Here is a 25452-nt window from a genome sequence, read left to right on the forward strand (position 1 = left end):
GGCATTCTGTTTAATACACAAAAGGCTTCTACTTGATATACATTGTGTTAAAACAGAAAATAGCCGTGTGCACATCTGTTTATGAAATCAGAATGTGTTAGTTAACAGTTTAAAAATATTAATTAGTTTTGACATCTTGGTAAATTTTAAGGCAAAAATACAGCCCAGAACTTCCTCAAAGTGCTAACCTTAAGTAACATAACAGTGTTTGCCTGTTTGCTTGCCTGGTAAATTTTGCTTTTTATACTGACAGACATTACTAATGTTTAAGTTGATTTATCAACAGTATTTTTAAAAACTCAAATTTGTCTTGTGAAAAATGAGATGATTAGAGGAACAGAAAGAAAGCAACAGGTAAAGAATTCTTCAATTTACATAAATTACAAATGATTTGGTGCTAAATTTATGCACTATGACATTTGGCTTTTATGCAATCATTTTTTTTCTTTAAAGATGTTAACACTACCTGATATTAATCATAATGTTCCATTATGTTGATTGCTTGTAATAGGAAGAAAAGGGGTGTCTTCCTGTGCAACTACACAGCTAGGCTTTGACGGCAGGCCTCCACAAGGTCTACCCTTTTGATTCCCTTTAACTGAATTCTGTTCATCAATTGTTTTTGTTTTATGGGTGGTGGGAGGGGAAGGGGGACTCAATGCATAAAATAAGTATTTCTAAGGGCTCAGAAATTTCTGCCATAGGGATCATTTCATGCGTTTGTTTTTTCATGTAGTCTTTGCTGTTATCTGTCCCTCATCTTCATAGCTCAGCATTGGATAGCTCAAGCTCTGAGGTTTAAAGTAGAAGTAGGTGTTTAATTTTTTATTAGTTTTTTTTTTGTTTTGTTTTTTAAGGACTGGCTGTCACTTCACATTTATGAAGAACATTATTTTCCCAAAGGAACAAGAATTCTCTTTCCAAGTTTCATACACAGAGTTGTTTTTGATGAGGAGAGGTTAGAACTTAGACTGTAGGATGGACACACTATGTGTGTTCCTTTGACCACGTGTGTGGGATGCTTTTATTTCAACCTCTTTGTTAGGGAGTTTTAAAATATGAATTGTGTGTTCAGCAAGCTGATCCTACTTTTGTAATTATAGAAATGACTGGAGCTAGTAAATCAATACAACATAACGAGAATGTTAGTAAAGGGTGAGTAAATTAATAAATATGATAGTAATGGAAGGGGGCTTTTTCAGTTGAGAAATAAAAATTAGGTCAAGTATATCTTAAAATTCTTTTTTTTTTTTAAGTCTGACTATGTTGTTTAGTTCCTTGGTGCTTTGTGAGTCTTTTTAATTGGTTATTAGCAAGAGGACATTTTGTAGCACAATGGTGTTCTGCCTTGATTTTTTTTCTTTTTTTCTTTGGGTCCTTTAGGGAAATAGCTTTTATGCTAACTTAGAGAAACTTTTGTCTTTTGTATGCATATGAGCACCCACTTTCTGCAACTAATGACCAGGATAGTGAGCTTTACTACTGCTGATTGGGAAATACTGTAGTGACATTTAAGTTCTTAACGTCAGAATTTGTTTTGGCCTTGTTCTTATTTTAGAAGACTTTAAGGAATGTTCTGCTAATGTAGAGTTTGGTTAGAGATTACAGAGGAATTATTTTTGTAAGGTATAAAATATTAAAGTGAGAGAAAACAGCAAAAACATTTGAACACAATGTAGTTTGGGACAGTCTATATTGTGCTTTGACTAAAATGAGCATTTATATGATCCCTTTGGTTGAAATACTAATGCTCCTATTATTGTGTAAATGACTAACAATTTTAAAGATGAACTCTTATTCTCAGCCAAAACTTGCAATCTGAGGCTATGTCTGTGTGAATGAGTTTACCTTTCAGGTATTAATAGCCAGTTCTTAGAATCCCTAATTCTTGAGGTGAAATAAAATGCATTTTGGTTCCTTTTCTTCCTCCTGCCTATTTACACTAATTGGTAATAATAATAATGACCAATAGTAATTTAGGTAATAAATCCTAGAGTATTATAAATTCTCAAATGTTGACTATTGTCCATAATCAGCAGAAGGGATAAAATGGATTCAAAGTGGTCTCTGTTATTTAACTTTTTCACATATATAGTTACAGCTTCCATGTTTATAAAGGGATACCTGAAAGGTAGACACAGATTGCAACATGCATTTGTATTTTATTTTGACTGTGCACAAAAGTTTATCTTTAAATTAGTAGAAATAGAAACTGCATAAGGGTGGGGCTAGAATTGAAAATGAACCTGTGGGTTTGTCTTGCTGCTCCTTAAGTAACACACCAGAGACGCTTACACTTGTGTAGAAAGTTATCTGTGGCAACACTTCACGTATGGCTGCAAGCTTGTAGCTCCTAGAGGAGACTAGGGAGCTTGACAGCATTCAAGTTACTAAATTTAGGAGCCTGGTTGTGTTAATAATGTATGCAAGCCTATGAGCAGTCTTATGCTGAGAATTCATATCTGGCTGTTATTTTTCCTTCTACAGATAAGCCCATTTGGCTGCTAAAGGGCTTTTTATTTGGTTCTTCCTGGTGTGAGCATGTATAAACAGCAGGACGTTACATAGAGTAGTAAACAATAAAATGAGGAAAATGCATGAAATTTCAGCTTATGGGTGAATAGATCCTTGTTTAATATGTGTAATTAAACTTGATAGCATAATGTTTTTGAAATATTAGCTATAAATGTGTGTCTGTCCATTTGTGAGCCCTGAAAGGTCCTAGTCCTATGACAAGATACTCACATAATTTTATTCTCCAATTTTCAGTATTATGGACTACAAATTCTGGAAAATGTGATAAAAACAAGGTGGAAGATTCTTCCAAGGAACCAGTGTGAAGGTAGGAAAATAATTCAATTTTGGGTCATGATACTTACTCTTTTACAGTTGAGTTTATTAATGTTGCATGGCAGGGTTTTTGTGTAGGGAAAGAGGAGTCGGCTATTTTAGAGGAAAGAGGCAACCATCACTTTGAGCAAACCTTGATTAGAAAATAAGAGATTATGCACACGGTTGGGCAGGGTGATAAATCCCCTTAGTTCTGGCACTCAGGAGGCAGAGGCAGGTGGAACTTGGTAAATTTGAGGATCAACCTGGTCTACAGAATGAGTTCTAGGACAGCCAGGGCTATGTAGAGAGACCCTGTCAAAACAGAAAGAAGGGAAGGAAAGAATGAATGGACATAAATACCAGGTTGAGATGAAGAACTGGAGTAGAGTGTTTGCCTAGTGTTTGGAAGTGAGAGTCACTGGGCCATCCTCAGTTTCACATGCGCACGAAATTAATACATACCACTTGAGCTATTTTGGGGCATTGCTTGAATTTGAATGTTTTAAGATCATGAGACGAGTAACCAAAAATATTGTTTATGTTTAGCAGCTTGATTGGATTAAGGGTGGAAAGCATCGAATCAGGGCTTTTTACCTTGCTATTTCTGAGGTTGCTTTTTATGTTTTGGTGCTGGAGGTATTAGTGATTCTGAAACTTACTAAGTCAGTGATGGGAACAGAGCACAGGTCCTCTGTAAAAGTAATAGGTGTTCTTAACCCTTGAGTCATCTTTCTAGCCCTGTTCCTTATTATTTAGATGGTGTCCTCTGTAGTTCAGGTTGTTTTGTAGGTAAGGATGGTGTTGAATTTTTGGTTCTCTTGCCTCCATCTGAGGACTGGGAATACTGACCAAATTCAGGACTTTAAACATAGTAGACAAGCACTCTACCAACTGAACTAGTCTTTGCCCTAAAATTGGATTGAAAATGAACAAGAATTCACTGTGTGTAGCCAGGTGTTAGGACTGAATAATCATACTTGGCTGAAGTTTAACTTTTAAAAGAATATTTCTTAGTATTTTAAAATAGTAATTAAGGCCGGGCGATGGTGGCGCATGCCTTTAATCCCAGCATTCGGGAGGCAGAGGCAGGCGGATCTTTGTGAGTTCGAGACCAGCCTGGTCTACAGAGCTAGTTCCAGGACAGGCTCCAAAGCCACAGAGAAACCCTGTCTCGAAAAACCAAAAAAAAATAAAATTAAAAAAAATAAAATAAAATAGTAATTAAGTTTACTGTTTGGCACTTTTTAAAAGTTTATACGCACAAATTTTATTTTCTTTCGGGCAGGGGTATATTTTTAGTATGTAAGGAGCTTATGAAATTAATGGTAAAATTATCATCAGAAACTTACAGAACAGTGAGTATAATGTGAACAAGCCAAATACGGTGGTTCATATCTTTAACCTCAGCAGTGGGGAGGCAGAGCAGGTAGATCTCAACTAGAAGCCAGCCAGGGCTACAAAGTAAGACCTTGTATTGATTTTTGAAGATAATATAGGACTGGAGCACTGGTTCGACAATTTTGAGCATTTGCCAAGGACTTGTTTGGTTTCTTCTAATATGTATAGACAGTGGGTGGGTGACTCCGACTCCAGTTCTAGGGGATCCAGTGCCCTCTTCTGGCCTCTGAAGGTACTTTGGACACATGTATACATTTAGGCAAACACATGCTCTCATAGGGCAGAAAAGAGCTTTGTTGTTTGATGTGCTAAGAGCCAAACTTAGGTCCACTTCTAACTGCAACTCCATCTCTCCACCCTCTAAAAAGCCATCTTAATAATGAGAAAGGCATTACAAAATATGGGACAAAAATGTAAAATGTGTTATGAATTTTCTGCATTGCTATGATCATTTAGCCTGGGGCCAAAAAAATAACAGCTGTATGTTTATGGGCTTATGTATTAATGATTATTAAGTTAGTGATTTGCTAGTAATGACTGAATTATTTTTCGGGTTAATAGATTTCTCTCAATTCATTTCTTTATATTAAGTGCTGTTTTGAGAAACGAGACCAAGAAGTTCTTATGCTCTCTCCCCCCTCTGCCCTCAGCAACCATCTCCTTCCTTAAAAGTCCCTTTTCCACATTCACACCATTGTTTGTGACTCACTGAGTTAATCTTGAGCTAGCCAATGAATGTGGGTGGAGCTGTCATTGGAGCCTCAAGGGCTCAACCCATGAAGTTCCCCCAGCGACAATCAATGGCCAATACCTTTTTGTTTAGTTGGTTTTGTATGCCTGAAAGTGAAGGTTAAGACAAAAACAGAAGACCCAATAAAAGTAGATCTATTTGTGTTGAGTGTTTTTTTATTATTAAATTATAGTTTTAACTGGGTTTCTAGCACACCTTATTCCAGCTGCTTCAGTACAGCCAGGACTGCACACCTGAGACCCTGTCTCAGGACAAAAAGGAAAAAACATAAACATCTTATTTTTAAATTAAAAGTTTAGTTTTTGATTCACCAATCCCACCACCATTATCTCCCCCTTCCTAAGGTAGACAGGGCTAAATTTAGGGGGTTTTACCATGCCCAGCTTCAATCCAGTCAATCCCTTAGCACAAGGTCATTCTTTTTCTCCCTTTCCATTCCATTTTTCCTTTTCCTTTCCTTTCTTTTTTTGGAGACAGGATTTGTCAGTAGCTTTGGAGCCTGTTTTGGAACTTGTTCTGTAGACCAGGCTGGCCTCAGACTCACAGAGATCCTCTTGCCTCTGCATGAGTGGCACCACCACTTAGAAATAGTGGAGACTAGCCTGAACTTAAAACCCTGTCTCTCAGAGACTAGAGGCAGAGAGTGAAAGGAAACAAGAGTGACTTATCCCAGAACTTGGGAAACTGGTGTGGAAAGATCATCAAATTCAAAACCAGCTCAGTGTACAGTGTTTATAAGACTAGTTAGAGACCCTCAAAGATAACTTTGGAGGTAGAAGCAGAAGGGTGAGTTTTAGGCCAGTCTAGACTGCAAGAAACACTGTCATTCACTTACTAGGCAGAAGTCAAAGTGATTATTTTAAGACCCTCCCCCGTAAAAAAAAGAATAAGTGCTAAAAACAGTAAGTAATCCTCTGGAGAAAATGTACCTACAGTTTTAAATGATATGTATTTTATTCACAAGATATATATCAGTTGCAAAGGAAAAAATCCTGGATTGGAGATGACCTAGCAATTGCAAAACTCGCTGTACTTAGAGAGGTTCTAAGTTCAGTTCCCATCATCCATATTACCTTGCGACTCTGGTCCTCTGATCTCACTGGGCATTTGCACACAGGAGATAGACAATCACGAACACACATGAATAACAATGTAAAGACCAAAAATGTAATTTAGTCATGCTTTTACTCCTCTATACTCCCAGGACTTTGGGGGCAGGATCAAAAGTTCAAGTATGTATAGTTCAGTGTTTATATAAGATTGATATGGTGTTAGATGGGCATAGTAGTGCATGCGTATAATCTTACAACAAAAGAATAAACGGGATTTAGGGGGATGATAGCTTATTGTTAGCACGGGACTACTGGTTTCTGAATTTTCCCTTTTGGTTTTGATTCCTCCCCCCCGCCCTCCCTTCAAGACAGGGTTTTCCTGTGTGTCTTTGGGTGTTTGGGAACTTGCTTTGTAGGCAAGGTTGGCCTCAAACTCAGATTCGCGTGCCTCTGGCACTGAATGCTGCTGGGATTAAAGGTGTATACCACCACCATTTTGCTTGATTCTGATTTTTCAAAGCTTAAAAAGTTCAAAAGTATAGAAAGCATGGTATGTTAGGCAAGAATGCTACAACTGAACTACATCCAGAGTCCTATTTGACACTCTTTGAAATTGCCAGCACCTGTGAAGGATTTGGAGCCTAAAACTGACTGATTACTCTGCCCTCTCCTGGGTCCTGAATGTTTGTTAGCCTGGTGTAAAAATATGGCTTTCTTTTCTTAAATTGAGTCACATTCTGGCCAGGTGGTGGAGGCTAACTAACACCTTTAATTCTAGCAATCAGGAGGCAGAGTCAGGCAAATCTGTGTTCCAGGACAGCCAGATCTCCACAAGGATACCTCGTCTTTAAAAACAACAACAACGAAAAACCAAAACAAAACAGGAATGATAATGTCTCCTTCTAGTTTGGGATGTTGTGACAGTTCCTTTGCCTCAGGCTCTGAAGTGATGGGATTATTTATAGGCATAAATCACCATGCCTATTTTTTTTAAATTTAATTTTTTATGCATTTTATATGTGTATTTTTTAATAGGAATAAAAAAATATGTTGTTGGCCTCATTATCAAGACGTCTTCTGACCCAGCTTGTGTAGAGGTAAGAAAATTCTTAATTTCTAAACTTTATTTTCTTTGTGTGCACATTTTTTTTGACACACATGAGAGTGCCCGGGTAGCACAACATGAGTGTGGTGATCAGAGAATACTAGGGAGGGAGTCAATGCTCCTCTTCTTCCACCCTGTGGTCTGGAGTCCATATAGGCCCAGAGAATTGGAACTTGGATTGTCAGGCTTGGTGTAGCAGTTGGCTTTTCATGCTGAGCCACCTCCATGGTCCCCAAAGAATGTGTTCAAGAAAGAAACACTTAAATTTAGTCTACTCTTAATAGTCATAAAAACATATTTATTTATACTAGACCTATCATTATCTTTTTTGTTATGTTTGTGCTGTATGTTTTAGGTACTTGTTTAACCTGACCCCTTTTCTCCTTTCCTAGAAAGAAAAGGTGTATATTGGGAAGTTAAATATGATTCTTGTTCAGGTAAGCTTTCTAATATCTTCCTAGGAAAAATTAAATGATTGTTAACACTTAACATTTCAAACTTCCTTTATCCCTAGATAAAAATATTTGTATTTTTAACTATGGGTAGGATTGGGGTGTGTGTGTGTGTGTGTAGGTGTGTGTGTCTGTGTCTTCCAGTGGGTATGTGCATGTGAGTGAAGGTGCCCACAATGGCCAGTGGTATTTGAAATGCCTGGACCTGGAATTACAGGTGGTTGTGATTGACATGGGCAATGGGAACTGAGCCTCCCCCGAGACAAGGTTTCCTTGTAACAGTTCTGGCTGTCCTGGAACTTGACTTCTAGACTAGGCTGACCTCAAACTCAGAGATCTGCCTGCCTCTGCTTTCCAAGTACTGGGATTAAAGGCGTGTGTCACCACACCCAACCTGAGCTCAGCTCTTTAGTTAACATCTGATATGAACCTGTGGTGGTAAGAGTCAACAGTTATCTTAAGACTTGAGTTTATATGGCTTTAGTGTAAATTGGACTGCATACTGGAGTTGGATTCTTAGACTCTTATTTGCTGATGCTGTGCTTTTCCCTTCCATGTGGCTGGTCCAGTTCCAGTTTATATATCCTTACCTGGAATTAGGCCTCCTAGATAGATACAGTACCGACCTGTTTTCTTTACTGACCTCCAACAGGTCATTCATTTGTAGAATGTTTGGAATATTCTTGGCTATGACAGTATTTGAATTTCAGAATTTTAATGTATTTCATTAGGAATTTAGTAAAAGATTCATTCCCTGCTTGTGCTGTCTACTTCAAGCTTGTAAAATATCCACACCCTACTGTAATTCAAGAACAAGGGCTCAGTGGCATCAATTTAATTTGGAGGCCCAATTCAACTTCACTGCGTTAGCAAATTTGAGATAATATAAGGACTGGATTATATCCAACAGAAAATGTCTTTTGTTAGCTTTGGAGTAGCAGGGATTGATTCCAGGGGTCCATATACTAGATGAGCATTCTTGTTAGCCCCTAAATCTGTCTACTTAATCTCACCCTTTATCATTTGATTAGATTTCAGATGTTCTGCCAGGGAAATATTAATATTCATACATTCTAGAGCCATATTTAGCCATCAGGGTGACTGAGTGGGTCTGTGAGTATTGAAGCACCATTTTTTGTGTTTGTGTGGTATTGAGAATGACATATTTCTGCCTTAATAAAAAGGGTAAAGTAAGTAATATTTACTCTGGTTTTGAAATTGTTTTGTCTTTGTCAAATGAAGTGAAATGGACATATCATCTTTAATTTTAGATACTTAAGCAAGAGTGGCCTAAGCACTGGCCAACATTTATCAGTGACATTGTTGGAGCAAGTAGGACCAGTGAAAGTCTATGTCAGAATAACATGGTGATTCTTAAACTCTTGAGTGAAGAAGTGTTTGATTTCTCTAGTGGACAGATAACCCAAGTTAAAGCAAAGCATTTAAAAGACAGGCAAGTAATTGTGTTTTAAATTATCTTGTGCTATATGGAGCTCTATGTGTAAAAGTGTTTGTGGTCAGCAAGTTTTCCTAAATCTTTTTTTTTTTCTCCTTAGCATGTGCAATGAGTTCTCACAAATATTTCAACTCTGTCAGTTTGTGATGGTAAGTGGTTTCAATTTTCTTCTTTCTGAAATAGAGTGAGAGTAAAGTATATTCACGATATGCTTGCCTTTGCAGGAAAATTCCCAAAATGCTCCCCTTGTACATGCAACCTTAGAAACACTGCTAAGATTTCTGAACTGGATTCCACTGGGATACATCTTTGAGACCAAGTTAATCAGCACATTAATTTACAAGGTAAAGCCAGTACGCTTCAATTTTGTCTCTGGATAGGCACAAAGAGTTTTTCTTCGCTGACACTGCTGTCAAGATTTTTATATGAATAGTAATTGTTTGGAATGATTCTTTAAATCCTGGTTTTTTGTTTTGTTTTAAACTTAGAGATAGTGGTATATGTGTATGTAATTCCAGTACTGCAGGGTTAGAAGTAGGAAGTTTTTTATTTTTTATTATATCTCTTTGTTTTGTGTGAATGTGGAGGGGAGGGTCAAAGGACAATTTGTTTGAGAGTTGATGCCCTCTGCCATACAGGTTTAGGAGATTGAACATCAGGTGCTTCTTTACTTGCTGAACCATTTAAGCAGCACCAAGTACAATGATTTCAAGGTTGAGGGGTGTTCTAAATTACTTACCTAGTAGGGTTTGTCTAAGAAACCGACAACTAGCTAGGTCAGTTTGATTCAAGAATCAGGTATGAATGCAATTTAAGATCTGTGTGAAAGCTTTTTTCGGTGTAACAGCTGGAACTTACTTTGTAGAAGGTTGGCCTTGAATTCATATAGGTCCTCCTGTCTCTGGAGTGCTGAGATTAAAGGTATTACTACATTGAACTGCAATTTGAAAGCTTTAATACCAACACATCAACACATTTGGAACCTCTTAACCCACACTGCAGGACTGGGGTGGGGGGAGAGTAAAGTGAAGGCTGGAGATTATAGCTCATTGGGGAAGAGCTTGGCTCCTTGGTGTTGTCAAAAACAAACAATAATGCTATGTTGGGTATATCTCTAGTGGTATATTGCTTTCACTTGAGTTACAGTGAAGAGATCAAATGATCCCATTTTGTATGCAATTGGCTGCCCCCCCCCCCCCGGATCAGATGTAATGGTGTAATGGCAAGTGCTTCAATACTGAGACCATGAAAATCTATTTTGCCCAAAAAATTAGAATGCTATGCACTTCCTATTGTTACTCAGTCATAGATAATTGCTGTTATGTGTAGGTGGCATATTTCTGTCCCAACTCCCTGCTCCCAAATAACTGATTCAGAGACTTAATAGATATTATAAATGATCTGCCGATAGATAGCTCAGGTTTGTACTAATTAACTTATTAAAATTAACTTATATTTCTCATCTATGCTTTGCCATGTGGCTCATGACTTGTTACCTCATTTTCTACATGGTTCTGCTTACTTGGTGGCTGCCTGGGGTCTCTTGATTTTGCCATTCTCCTGTTCAACTATTGGCTTGTCAGCTTTTCTATTAAACCCATCATGGTGACATATTCTCGTAGTGTACAGAAGGATTATTCCACCGTAGTTGCCAGTGCATTGTGTGTTGTATTATCTTGATGAATGTTACAGAGGTGTTTATTGAACCTTAGTAAAGATAAATTGCTAACACATGAACATTGTAGATCAGTTATTAATATTTCCCAAATTTACCGCCAAGGGTATACAGAATTTATAACTAAATTTCTACATAATATATTAATCTCAGTTTTGTTAATTATCTCCTAAAGACCTTATTTCGGGGTTGCGAAGAGTGGTAAAACTATCTTGGTTTAAGTTCGCCTTAAATTCAATGTAGCTGATGTGTGAAGTGGCATTGACTATTTTTCAGCCATTGTTTATTCTCGTCAGAGTAGGTTTTGTTTTGATGTTATTGGTTTATTATTATTATTAAGACAGGGTCTCAAGCCAATCAAACACATTGTAATGATTTCAAGAAAGCTACCAAACAAGTTTTATTATTACTATTATTTCAGATGTCATGGGAATGTAGCTCACTGTTTGCTTAGCATGTGCAAACCTTAGGTTTAACCCCAGCGTCCCTTATTACATACCTGTGATGCAAGCAGAGGGGTCAGAAGTTTGAGGTTATTCTCAGCTTTATAGCGGCTTTTGTCTCCTAAGATCCCATCTCAAAAAGCACAAGCATATGTGCTTTGAGTATATGGTGTTTCTTCAAAATGTATATACAAAAATAAAAATCTGTTATTCACTGTTTTTAGACTGTATCCTTGTTTATGATTGTAAGTCTCCTTTATTTGTAAATTTTTTTGTTTTTGTGTATGGGGGGTGAGTTTACTGTGTGCGTACCACGTGTGTTTATCACATGAGTGTCTGTGAGCTCTTGGATGTCAGAAGGCATAGACTTCAGAGGGTTTGAATCCCCTTGGAGTAGCTACTTGTGAGCTGCCATTGGGTGTTGTTGGGAGTAGAAAGAACCTGGGTCTTCTACAAGAACACCAAAAGCTTTTAACCACAACCAACTCTCTAGCCCCCATACATACTCCTTTGTCATTTTTAAAACAAAATGTTTCTTGAGATTAATTTTGTTTTCTCTTTTAATAGTTCCTGAATGTCCCAATGTTTCGAAATGTGTCGCTGAAGTGCCTCACAGAGATTGCTGGTGTGAGTGTAAGCCAATATGAGGAACAGTTTGAAACTCTGTTTACACTTACAATGATGCAGCTAAAGCAGGTAATTGATAGACCACTGCCTTGAAAATGAATGATTTTAATGCACTAGAAATGGTTACATTCATGATCAGTAACATTGCCAAATAAAAATGGTTGAATTAAGTTAAACTATAGATCAGTTAATGCACATTATAGTGTGCTTATGTATATTATATACAATCTTAGGTAGAAGTGGTTTTTTAACTTTCTTCCTTGTAATATTAAGGTTTTATGGGTTCCATGATAATATAGTTATAGAAATTTGAAGGTTGGATGATGTGGAGACTTGGTCACACAATGGGGTAATTGAGAACCTTCTAGGACCAACCTCTCCTTCCTCCGTCTAATTTAACATTGCTTGTCCAAACTGGCCAACCTCTTTTCTAGACTAAGGTCTGTTGGTACAGGTGTGAAAGAATTGTTTGAAGACAAAATTTGATCATCTGGGCATTTAAACATGATGCTATATTACTGTTTGCCATTTGAGTGCACCTTTGTATTTTTCCGTGTCTTGGGAAAAATCTGATAGCAAAATTCAAAGAATATATATGAGGCAGTTAACAGCTGTTCTTTGTATGTTGGTGTTAGCAACTGTGTGTCATTTTAGAGTTCAGAGTGTTTTGTTGTTGGTTTCGTAACGTTGATTGATAATGGTTTTCAACTTCCAGATGCTTCCTTTAAATACTAATATTCGACTTGCATATTCAAATGGAAAAGATGATGAACAGAACTTTATTCAGAATCTCAGTTTATTTCTCTGCACCTTTCTAAAGGAACATGGTCAACTTTTAGAGAAAAGACTGAATCTCAGGGAAGCACTGATGGAGGTAGGTTTGGTTCCTGACATTTTTCTCTGAAAAGGGGAAAAAAGGGTTCTTAAATATGTTCTGTATGTGGATATTGAGACATCTTGTTTGCTCTCTACCTGTGGCTTTTGTTTTGTTTTGAGGAAAAGTGCCTTTATTTTGCCCTGACTGTCCTTGAAGTCATACTAGAGAGATCCCTCTGCATCCCTGATTAAAGGCGTGCCCATCCGCTATTTTGTGTTTTGGAGAGAGTGTCTCCTACCATTTCCTAGGTTGGTGTGAAACTCTGTAGGGGCATTCTGGTGTTGAACTTGTGGCCAATCTGCATTCTTCAACTTTCCGGTTCTGAGATTATACGCATGAGCATACTTTGTTTCCAAACCAGATTTCATTTTTGGTTTTTGGGTCTCACTCTGTCAATGTGTTTGACCAGGCTGGTCTTGAACACACCGTGATCAACCTGCCTCTGCCTCACAAATCCTTGGACTATGCCTGACAAATTCTTTTACTTTTAAATTGGAAAACTGTTAAGATCCCATAACAGATAGAAAAGTCATACAGTATAGTGTTGTACATTTGAACCCACACAGGACCACATGATATAAATATATTGGGACAGCCTGAAGAAACCTAATTTTGAAACGTGCTTGTGCTATAATCTCAGCACCTGGGAAGCTGAGGAAAGAGGATTCCCAGAAGTTCAACATCAGAGTTCCACACCAGCCCCGGAAATAGTTTTATTGTTTGGATATGTGTCTGAATGGTATAACCAACACCAATTTGGTTTCTGAACATTTTGTCCCACATCAAATTCTGTACCAGTGTTTTAAGATCATGTTCTCTAGTCCTGCTTTGCACTAAACTTGTTTATACCAGGCCATCCTCAAACTTGTGAAGATCTTGTATCTGCCACCAAAGGGCCCATTTATGTTGTGGGGGTTTCTGACTCACCTCAAAGTGATTACTTGAGGATGACATGTAATTCCTGGTCCTCTCGCCTTCCTAAATGCTGGGACTAGAGCTGTAGGCCATGCTTTCCAGTTTTAAAGGTCTGTTCAAACAGACTTGATTATAACTCAGTTATGTATACTGGAAACATTCGTTTGCAGAGCACTCTGTTCAAGGCATGAGGATCCTGATGTATTTCAAACTAAAAATTTTTAGTACTGATTTAAGTGCTGGGAGCCTAACTTGGAGATTGGGTGGTAACATTTTAATTTTGCTGGTTTTAATGTGTAGGCCCTTCATTACATGTTGTTGGTATCTGAAGTGGAAGAAACTGAAATTTTTAAAATCTGTCTTGAGTACTGGAATCATTTGGCAGCTGAGCTCTACAGAGAGAGTCCATTTTCTACGTCTGCTTCTCCATTGTTATCTGGAAGTCAACATTTTGATATTCCTCCTAGGAGACAACTGTACTTGACTGTGTTATCGAAGGTAATGATCAAGGGGTTGGTGAGTGCTGTTTCTTACTGTAATGTTGATGGTTAGTAGGTGTTTTATTAGAGTGGACTCCCCTATCTAGTCAGTCAGTGAGGTACATGAAATCTGTAGGCCAGAGGTTGATTATTTATTGATAGTGTTAACAAACAAAAACCCAGATCTGGTAGGGCTCTGAAATGCAGGGTTGCAAAGTTAACATTCAAGTTAACGTTTTCCTTTTTAGAATTTTTCATTGTTTTGGAGACAAGATCTTGAATCTAGATCTTTCTGCTTTTCCAGTGCTAAAATTAAAGGTGTGTGTCATCGTTAGACCTAGCTTTTTAAAGTTGAAACATTTGATAGGTCTGACCTTGACTTCTTGATCCTCATAAATCAGCCACCCAAGTGTTGGGATTATAAGCATGTATGACAATGCCTTATTTGAAAGTTTGTTTTGGGGTTGGTAGCCAATCCTAGCATCTGACTAGAAATCACCCAGTATTCTGAGTCCTGAAACTACAGGAGTGTGCCACCATCCATGACTAGCATCTTAATTGAGTATATGCTTTTAGCTGGGTGGTGGTAACACGCTTTTAATCCTAGCACTGGGGAACCAGAGGCAGGTGTCTTGAGTTTAAGGCCAGCCTGGTCTACAGAGCAAGTTCTAGGACAGCCAGGGCTACAGAGAGACTCTGCCTCAAAACCGAAACAAAAAAAGTATGTGCTTTTAAATGTCTTCTACTGATTCTATATTTGGCATGGGTGTCAAATGTCTTAACAGTTTCTTTATTGGTTCATTGATATGTAGGTCCGTTTATTGATGGTTAGTCGCATGGCTAAACCAGAGGAAGTACTGGTTGTAGAAAATGATCAGGGAGAAGTTGTAAGAGAGTTCATGAAGGATACCGATTCCATAAATTTGTATAAGAATATGAGAGAAACATTAGGTGAGTTAATAAATAACAATGATTCTGTAATTTTTATGTCTTGTGAAAATACTGTTTTATCAAAGTTCCACAGTTAACTGAATCTTTAAGTAACTATACTTAATAGTATAAATCGTTCAAGTTTTGGATGTCAAACATCTGTTTGTTTGGTTTTTTTTTTTTGTAGTTTATCTTACTCATCTGGATTATGTAGATACGGAAATAATAATGACTAAAAAACTTCAAAATCAAGTGAATGGTACAGAATGGTCATGGAAAAATTTGAATACGTTGTGTTGGGCAATAGGCTCCATTAGTGGTGCAATGCATGAAGAAGATGAGAAGCGGTTTCTTGTTACTGTTATTAAGGTATGCAGCTAATAGGATGAAATAGAACCATAAATAAGTATGTCTTATTTAACAGTATTTAACCTTAAAAGCATCTTTAACAATAAATACATTTGTCGTATTTTACAGGACCTTTTAGGATTATGTGAGCAGAAAAGAGGCAAAGATAATAAAGCTATTATTGCATCGAATATCATGTACATAGTAGGTCAATACCCAAGGTTTTTGAGAGCACATTGGAAATTTTTGAAGACAGTAGTAAACAAGCTGTTTGAATTCATGCATGGTAAATCACATTTACTCGTATTTGTTGAAGGAGGCCTGCTTGTTTATTCCTGGCTGCTCAGTCCCGAAATAATCACACCATATTATTTAGATCACTGCTTGGCCCATTAGTTTCTTATTTGCTAACTCTTACATCTTAATTTAACCCATCTGTATTTATCTGTATATCACCACGTGGCTGTGCTTACCAGCAAAGTTTCAGCATCTTTGTCTCTGGTGGCGGCTCCCTGGCTTCTCCCTGACTCCACTCTTCTTTCTCCTAGCATTCAGTTTAGTTTCCCCCACCTAGCTCTACTCTGTCCTATCAGACCAATGGTATTCACAGCATACAGAAGGGAATCCCATATCACGTATTTAATTTGTGTTGTTTTGTTGAACAAAAAATAAATAAGTATTTATCTTGATAGAGACCCATGATGGAGTCCAGGACATGGCTTGTGACACATTCATTAAAATAGCTCAAAAATGTCGCAGACATTTTGTTCAAGTTCAAGTTGGGGAAGTAATGCCATTTATTGATGAGATTTTAAACAACATAAATACTATAATTTGTGATCTTCAGCCTCAGCAGGTATGTAAGCCACTGTGCTGATTATTTGCTGTGTGTCGGGTTTTTACTTACATGTATGTGTGTCTTGTGAACCTCCTCTTTTCTGGTTTCTGCAGAGGCCAGAAAGTGGGTACTTGTGCTAAAACCTGAGTCTCTGGGAGGATAGCCGGTCCTCTTACCACTTGAGTCACCTCACCAGGCCTTAAAAGTGTATAAAACTAGTATGTACATGAGATGGAAAAGTGGGTCTGATTTTTCTGAGGATTGTAACTGGGATCCCAGCACCCACACTGAATGCTACTGTATCCATCCTCATGATATCCTTAGGCTCCTACACTTGAATTCATGTGCCCCCGTCTCATTCTCACACACAGAATCAAAAATACAGGAACAATTTTAAAATGGGGGCATTAATCAATGCTATATTAATATATTATCTGCTTACATGTGTTTTCCATTATGGATGTGTGAAACCATGAAAATAAAAATGCTTGCATTTTAAAACAGGTTCATACATTTTACGAAGCTGTGGGATATATGATTGGTGCACAGACAGACCAGACAGTTCAAGAGCATTTGATAGAAAAATACATGCTGCTTCCTAATCAAGTATGGGACAGTATAATTCAACAGGCAACCAAAGTAAGTTTTGAGTGTTTTGTGGGGTTTTTGTTTGTTTTGAGTTTTAATGGGGTTTAAAGTATAAAATCAGTCTTGGTGCTTTTGAAAAATGTATGTTCATATATTTTGTGTACCTATTGCACACATATAAGATAGATAGCCTCTGCTGTTGGTCCTTCCCTGCAATATTGTTTGAGACAAGGTCTCATCACTACTACTTATCTTGGAGTGTTTATCCTGTGACTTTAATGATACTATTGTCTCCCTATGGAATCCCTGGGAGAACGCATTTTTGCTAAGCCCAGCTTTACTCCTAGGGATCTGAGCTTAGGCCTTCAAGTATTGTGTGACAAAGCCCTTGGCCAACACAGCCATTTTCCTTACTCCGTGAATGCTTAAATGTGAGTTTGGACAATTGAAACATTACAGAAGACAGGCATGGAATTATATGTAATTCTAGCAGTTAGAGGCAGGACTAGAAGTTCAAGATCACCTTTGGCAACACAAGTAGTTTGAGGTCAGCTGAGACCCAGAAGCCCCTGTCACAGAACAAAAAAAAAAATAAGAGTCATTATAAGATCTTTTCTTTGTGGAGGCATTTGCCTGTTTGAGACAGTTTACGTGTGGAGCCCTAGCTGTCCTGGAACTTAAAGATATACCTCTCAAGTGCTGGAATTAAAACCTGTGCCACCGTGGCTGGCTTTAGGATATCTTGGTTCTGTTTCGATCTTTTGGTGTGACTATTAGATACTTTTTTTAATGTGGGTTTTAAGTAATTTAGTTTTAGATCTCATTGGGTTCTAAGAACTAAACTTGGAACTTCATGTATGCAGCACATACTCTGCTACTTAGCTGAGGCCAAGTTCCAGTATTTGTCTTGAGATGTTTTGAATAAGCAAGATTGTATTTTGTTGTTATAATTGCAGAATGTGGATATCCTGAAAGACCCTGAAACAGTCAAGCAACTGGGTAGCATATTAAAAACAAACGTGAGAGCCTGCAAAGCTGTTGGACATCCATTTGTAATTCAGCTTGGGAGAATTTATTTAGACATGCTCAATGTATATAAGTGCCTCAGTGAAAATATTTCTGCAGCTATTCAAGCTAATGGTAAGTGATTCTGGCTTCTGGGGAAGTGATAGAATTTAAGTCCACCTGAGTATCTGGGGCATCAAAGTCCATGACCATTTCTCAACAACTCTTTGCCCTTTGCCCTATTAGTATTATTCTTGCCTACAAGTATAGTTTATTGACAGTGGCTGCTTTGAAAATACGCAAAGCCATGTTGTTTAGTCTTGCATATTTTGCTGTTCCCATTTTATAACTTTGTCCTGCGTTAGTGTTAGACTCTTCATAAATGGTAGTGGTAACATCTGAGGTAGACCTATCACTGATGTAGTCTGTCAAGGTAGTTTATATTTGATTTTTTTTTTTTTAAGGTGAAATGGTTACAAAGCAACCACTGATTAGAAGTATGCGGACAGTAAAAAGGGAAACTTTGAAGTTAATATCTGGTTGGGTGAGCCGTTCCAACGATCCTCAGATGGTAAGTTTTTCTCCTTTTAGTCACATTAGCCAGGTGGTGGTTGCTCACGCCTTTAATTCCAACACTCGTGATGCAGAGGTAGCCCTGGTATACAGAGAGTTCTTGAACAGCTGGGCTTCACAGAGAAGCCCTGCCTCAAAACCAAACAAACAACTTGGTCACAAAAGGTCAATGGAATTTATGTGATATGGGTCACATTGAAATCCAGGCATATGGTTCCTAAGTGACTTTGACCTTGTAAGTTAAAGTTTTGAGCCATCTCAACAACCCCCATCTTTGATCTTGAGATTTGATGGTTAAAGTAAGAAAATGCCCTTACTTCCAACATAAAATTACATGAATAACACATATTCAGTAAGTCAGAGTCCTAAATTGGCTAAAACCAAAATACTACAAGACCAAATTTCTTGATGTGTACTGTAGAGTGGACTTTAAGATTCTGACTCACTGAATATGTATGAAGCTGGTGTGTTGGCATACACCTGTTTGTTTTTACAGCTCTGGTAACCTGTGGCAGGATGAGTGCCAACCTGGCTATATGACAAGATTCAAGAATATATTCAAATTATTTCATGTCTGAACTGTTTGTGTATGTTCAGTTATATTACTATTTATTTTAACTTTACTGGTTGCTAAAATTTTCAGCACGGTATCTCAGCAGATAATCTGAATTTAGATGGGAGTGACCCATAGCTTAAAAGTAAGGACTTTTTTTTCCCTCCCAACAGGTAGCTGAGAACTTTGTTCCTCCTTTGTTGGATGCAGTTCTCATTGATTACCAGAGAAATGTCCCAGCTGCTAGAGAACCAGAAGTGCTTAGTACTATGGCCATTATTGTCAACAAATTAGGCGGACATATAACAGCTGAAATACCTCAAATATTCGATGCAGTTTTTGAGTGCACATTGAATATGATAAATAAGGTAAGTGGTTTGTGTTTTATTACATAATGAAAAAAATTTTAAGGCCCTAGAATTAAGTTGTATTATATAGACATCAAGCAATAAATTAAGACTGGTCATGGAAAAACACGAGGCAGAGATGGGTGGATTTGGATCTTTGTAAATTCAAGGCCAGCTTGGTCTACATAGCTGGAGCTACACAGTGAGACCTTGACTTTAAAAAGTGGATGGGGTGGGCATTAATGCTGGGCTGAGGCTCAATATGGTGTAGAATTTAAAAGTTAGGTGCTATCAGATATTCTGTTAGGTTATTTCATTGGTCTCAAGGTGTAGCAGGATGTAATTTAGTGATGAAGTTTTAAAAAACTTTTTCTTCATGGATTATAACACACAGACCAGGGTCTTTAGGGGTGGCCTATTGGTAGGAAAACAGCATTTTGTTGAAAAGTACACTCTGGCCTCGGAATTGAAGCCATACACCTTCCCCAGGCTTCTGAGTCCTGAGATGATAGGCATTCACCACCCAACCTGGTTATGTTTCCTAGTTTAGTTATTTGCAGTGCATGATATTTTATTTGCAGAGCATGATGTTTAAACCTTTAAAATAGGAACCCTAAAATGTGGGGCTGCCAGCCTACAGATAAATTACGTTGGAGACTTAATATTATTTGGGAAGCCTGGCCTTAGCCTAGGCCTTTTCCCAACTAGCTCTTATAAGTTAACCTGTCTTTATTAATCTATATTAATCCATGTCATTCAGTTAACCTTTCCTGTATGGTATGTTCAGCTTTTTCTGTGTCTTTTCTTCGCAGAGAGCTCTCTCTCCCTGGAAGTTCCACCAGTTCTCTCCTGCCTAGCTAGCTATTGGCCATTCACCTCTTTATTAAGCCAATCAGAAGGCACCTTTGGCAGAGATACAGTTTTCAAAATGATTATCCCACAACATGGGGGTTTCCCTTTGGGGGCAATATATCTTACAGGACCTATGGGTAACTCTGAATGTGTGTGCAAATACAGGCTTGCTATTTCCTTCCCTGATTATGTAATTTTGTTCTCATTTCTTTTAGGATTTTGAAGAATATCCAGAACACAGAACAAACTTTTTCTTATTACTTCAGGCTGTAAATTCACATTGCTTCCCAGCATTCCTAGCTATCCCACCCGCACAGTTTAAGCTTGTTTTGGATTCTATTATTTGGGCCTTTAAACATACCATGAGGAATGTTGCAGATACAGGTAAATACATAGAAGAAAGTAGTTTAACTCATTTGCCTCATGAACCAGAAATATATACAAAGTTCCACTCAATACCTCTTTAATTTCTGATGGTTCACTTACCAGAGGTTAATGAGGTTTCTAAAATACTGAATAAATTTAAGGAATGAAAGTTTATTACTTTTAAATCTAGCCATTCTAGCATCATTACGAAAATCTGGGCCATGTTTCTTCACCCTTTATAGAGCTCATGCATTTTGTGTATGCTCTGTGTCCATTAATTAGATTTTAGTGGCTATTTCATAAAAACTAGCTTACAATTATGATTGTTGGTTTTTCTTGCTCTTTTTTGTTTTTTTCTAGCAGAGTTTCTCTGTGTAACAGGCGTGGCTGTCCTGAGTGTCAGGATTAAAGGCATGTGCCACTATTTCCTGCATTAACTTTTCTTACGTGCCTTTTTATGATGGTTTTGTTTTGTTTTTGCTTAATCTCCACCCTCCCTCATTTCTGTGCCTGTGAATGCAGGTGTGTGTGTGTCATGGCTTGCATGTGCAAGTCCTCACCGTCCACCTTGAGTAAGACAGAATCTGAAGCCTGGAGAATGGCCCAGAGGTTAAGTGTCCTTTATTGCTTACCAGTGTACTCTCCCAAGCTAGAGGACCAGCTGGTTTCTTGGCATTTTCCTGTCGCAACTGTGGCAAGCCTCCTGTCCTACAGTCTGGATACTTATGAGTAGTTACATAGGTGCAAGAATTTATTTTTTTTTTTAAGGCTCTTTGCGCGTCTTAGAGTAAGTTGTGTTTGTAAAGCTAAAGTGGCCTAAAATGGCGGTTCCATAGCTGTTTTGTCTTATTTAGTTTAATTATTGAGGAAGAGACCTGGTGAGTCATCTTAGACTCAGACCATGAAACCCAACAGAGAAACCCTGTCTCGAAAAACCAAAAAAAAAAAAAATTAATTATTTTGTTTGTTTTTTGCTTATGCATATTTTGGAGTTTGTAAGCTCTATTACTAATCCAAGGTTAATACACAAAATAAAAGTAGATGTTAAAATATTTGCAGGGGGATGTGGGAAACTCAGCTGTGCATGATTGTGCACACCTTTAATATCCGCACTGGGGCGATAGAGGCAGGAGGCTCTCTGAGTTTTAGGCCAGCCTTGTCTACAAAGAGAAGCCCTGTTGGGAGGCTGGGGTGAAATTAAGAAGTACTTAGGAAGGGACATTAATTTGTAACCTGTGGTGGTAGCCAAACCATCAGTCAAGAAAGGAATTGCCATGAGTCAACATTAGCCATTAGCTATTTTGGGAGGGACCACATATTTAGAACATATGTCAATATACATCTGTTATCCATAATAAAGGAGATTAATTAGATCTTATCACCAAGACCCCTCACATAAGTCAGTCTGTCTTTTCTATTTGTTTTAAAGAATAGCTGTAGTCATTTTAAAGCAATCTATCAGTCTGTAACGCTGTTCTATTAACTTTAGGCCTACAGATACTTTTTACACTTTTACAAAATGTTGCACAAGAAGAAGCTGCAGCGCAGAGTTTTTATCAAACTTACTTTTGTGATATTCTTCAGCATATCTTTTCTGTTGTGACCGACACCTCACATACTGCAGGTAAGAATGAGACCCACGAAGCTACAAAGTGTCCTGGTGTTTAAGCTTCATCTTCGAATTAATAAATTTCTTTTATTCAACAGGCTTAACAATGCATGCGTCAATTCTTGCATATATGTTTAATTTGGTTGAAGAAGGAAAAATAAGTACACCACTAAATCCTGGAAATCCAGTTAACAACCAAGTGTTTATTCAGGAATATGTGGCTAATCTCCTTAAGTCTGCATTCCCTCATCTACAAGAGTAAATACTTTTATTACTATATGGGGGAGGAGTTTGTGCATGTGAGCAGGTTTGTGTTAAGACCAGAGAAATCCATCTTCCTGGAGCTGGAGTTATAGACAGTTGGGGGAAGGGTGCTTCGGTTTGTTTTTAATCTTAAGTTTTGTGTGTGCATGCATATGGGTGTGTGCACTTTGTACATGTATAGGATCAGAAGAATACACGGGAGTTAGTTCTTATCCTCTACTATATGGTTTCCAGTAATGGGTCCTAGACTGCCAGGTGCTGCAAGCACTTAAACCTCTAACCTCAAGTTCTGTATTATTAAATCTTCCCAAGTTTTGAATTTGGCAGATGTGCTGGTGATAAACAAATAGTCTTAAAAACTTTGCTTTAAGTGTTCAGTTTTTAAAAATGGTTATTTTGTTTTGATTTGTAGTGCTCAAGTGAAGCTCTTTGTAACAGGACTTTTCAGCTTAAATCAGGATATCCCTGCATTCAAGGAACATCTAAGGGATTTCTTAGTCCAGATAAAGGTATGTTTTTGTTTTTATTTATTTATTTATTTATTTTTGGTTTTTCGAGACAGGGTTTTTCTGTGGCTTTGGTGCCTGTCCCGGAACTAGCTCTGTAGACCAGGCTGGCCTCGAACTCCCAGAGATCCGCCTGCCTCTGCCTCCCGAGTGCTGGGATTAAAGGTGTGCGCCATCACCAACCCGGCTAAGTTAAGGTTTTTATTTTGGCCTTTTGTGACAGGGTTCCTATGTAGGTGAACATCCACTTGTTCATGCATCTGGACTTGATTTTAATTGGTATACATTGATGTTTAGCCTGCATGTCTGTTTGTAAGGGTGTCAGATCCCTGGAACTTGTTAAAGACAGTTGTGAGCTACCATGTGGGTGCTAGGTATTGAACCTGGGTGCTCTAGAAGAGCAGCTAGTGCTCTTAATGCTGAACCATCTCTTCTGATTAAATATTTAGATTATTTTTTATTATTTATTTATTATGTATACAATATTCTGTCTGTGTGTATGCCTGTAGGCCAGAAGAGGGCACCAGACCTCATTACAGATGGTTGAGAGCCACCATGTGGTTGCTGGGAATTGAACTCAGGACCTTTGGAAGAGCAGGCAATGCTCTTAACCTGAGCCATCTCTCCAGCCCCTAGATTATATTTTGTGTACATCCAGGAAAGCTACATTCCACCACTACCTCCATCACCACCCACGCCTGGAACCGAAACAGTTCCTCGCTGTTTTGGAACTCAGTGTATAGACCAGGCTGGTCTCTAACTCACAGGATTCATAATCCTCTGCCTCTTCAGTGCTGGGAATAAAGGTGTGCAGCACCACTACTTGGCAATAATTTATATTTCTATTGCAAATGGCAAAATGGTTACATAACATGTCTGCACATGGCTCCTCCCCACTCCAACCCCCACCCCCAGTCTGGCAGCAACTTGAAGTTTCATTATGTTTGACCTGTGTTCACAGGAGTTTGCAGGTGAAGATACCTCTGATCTATTTTTGGAAGAAAGAGAAACAGCACTTCGACAGGCTCAAGAGGAGAAGCATAAACTTCAAATGTCCGTACCTGGGATTCTTAATCCACATGAGATTCCAGAAGAAATGTGTGATTAAAATCTGAAGTCATGCTCGGGCTTTTTTCTCTCTGCAAGATATGTACACAGAAGAAAACAGCATATGGATTATTTGTCGACCAAAATGATGCCAATTTGTAAATTAAAATGTCACCTAGTGGCCCTTTTTCTTATGTGTTTTTTGTATAAGAAATTTTCTGTGAAATACCCTTACATTGTTTAAGCTTCTGTTCGGTCATCTTTAGTTTGCATGAAGTTTGAAAATTAAGGCATTTTTTAAGAACTTTTACTTCATGCCTATTTTGTGGCAAGGCTGGGGGGAGGAAGTAAATTAGATTTGAACATATACTTGTAAATTCTAATGCAAAATTAATTATAAAATTCTTTTCTTGTAAACAATACCAATTTTAATTAGGGAGCATTTTCTTTCTAGCCTGTATTTCGGTCTAGAAGAAAAGTACTGAGTAAAACCAATTGCGTTAAGAGGGTTGTAGAGCTGCGTTGTCTGGAGTTGGCACCTCGAGCTGAATTGTCTGTCTCTAGACTTACATGTATTAGAGTCTGTGTGTCGAGTTTGCAGCAAGATCATGTGCATATCATCCCATTGTAAAGCAACTTAAAAATATGGGAACAGTTAGTTATTTTTACACAGTTCTTTTTGTTTTTGTGTGTGTGTGCTGTCGCTTGTCGACAACAGCTTTTTGTTTTCCTCAATGAGGAGTGTTGCTCATTTGTGAGCCTTCATTAACTCAAAGTGAAATGGTTAAAAATATTTATCCTGTTAGAATAGGCTGCATCTTTTTAACAGCTCATTAAAAAAAAACAAAACAAGAAAGAAAACAAACCTCTGGCTTTTGAGATGACTTATACTAATTTACATTGTTTACCAAGCTGTAGTGCTTTAAGAACACTACTTAAAATGCAAAATAAACTTGGTTTACATTTATTTTCCCCTTCACTGGCTTAAAATTATTCCTACATTACTGAAGGTAATTTAATTTAAAAACTGTAATATTATCTGAAATTTTGTTCTTGTCTTACAAATAAGATTGGTATCTTTGTGTGGTGGTGGTGCGTGTCTTTAATCCCAGCACTCAGGCAGAGAGGCAGGTGGATTTCTGAGCTGGAGGATAGCCTGGTATACAAAGCAACATCCAGGGCAAGCGGGGCTACATAATAGACTCTGTCACAAAAACAAAGCAACAACAAGCAAGAAGCCCAAAACTACTGGTACCAACCCACAAGTGTGTCACTTGATTTCTGAGGTGTGCCTCAGGTTGCCCACATGCATGCACAGTACTGAAGGTGAACTACTGGTGCTGTAGCCTGATCTTGTACTCACCACAATAGCATTGAGGGAAAGAAGCTGGTGGTAAGCATTACTAAATTCAGCGCTTAGGATTTAGCAGTTAAGACGTTATTCTAGTTCTAGCCAAATACCTTAAGTACCAAATCATATGCTAGTATACACCATGTGTGAGGCGTGAAGGAGGGGCATTTAATTCATAAGGCAGGTAGCAGGACTTTGGAAATCAAAGGCATA

The 25452-nt window shown here is 38.0% G+C and overlaps 1 protein-coding gene across 2 annotated transcripts in view; it reads left to right on the forward strand.

The window, feature by feature from the left end:
- The window catches only part of Xpo1 (exportin 1), a 40283-nt gene extending 15428 nt beyond the window's left edge, over positions 1-24855 (forward strand). For both annotated transcript variants that reach the window (XM_075944488.1, XM_075944487.1), the window contains 22 exons: positions 2770-2842; positions 7069-7130; positions 7531-7575; positions 8862-9043; positions 9147-9195; positions 9271-9390; positions 11732-11860; positions 12507-12665; positions 13884-14081; positions 14875-15013; positions 15180-15361; positions 15470-15626; positions 16033-16196; positions 16683-16817; positions 17723-17906; positions 18236-18342; positions 19071-19265; positions 20312-20480; positions 21952-22086; positions 22170-22329; positions 22748-22844; positions 23803-24855. In XM_075944488.1, coding sequence (XP_075800603.1) covers positions 2770-2842; positions 7069-7130; positions 7531-7575; positions 8862-9043; positions 9147-9195; positions 9271-9390; positions 11732-11860; positions 12507-12665; positions 13884-14081; positions 14875-15013; positions 15180-15361; positions 15470-15626; positions 16033-16196; positions 16683-16817; positions 17723-17906; positions 18236-18342; positions 19071-19265; positions 20312-20480; positions 21952-22086; positions 22170-22329; positions 22748-22844; positions 23803-23949 — 2988 coding nt within the window. In that variant the 3' untranslated portion in view covers positions 23950-24855. The remainder of the gene's footprint in view (positions 1-2769; positions 2843-7068; positions 7131-7530; positions 7576-8861; positions 9044-9146; positions 9196-9270; positions 9391-11731; positions 11861-12506; positions 12666-13883; positions 14082-14874; positions 15014-15179; positions 15362-15469; positions 15627-16032; positions 16197-16682; positions 16818-17722; positions 17907-18235; positions 18343-19070; positions 19266-20311; positions 20481-21951; positions 22087-22169; positions 22330-22747; positions 22845-23802) is intronic.
- The last annotated feature ends 597 nt before the right edge of the window (positions 24856-25452 follow it).

The sequence above is a fragment of the Microtus pennsylvanicus genome, chromosome 12 (assembly GCF_037038515.1).
Source record: "Microtus pennsylvanicus isolate mMicPen1 chromosome 12, mMicPen1.hap1, whole genome shotgun sequence".
NCBI classification, from domain to species: Eukaryota; Metazoa; Chordata; class Mammalia; order Rodentia; family Cricetidae; genus Microtus; species Microtus pennsylvanicus.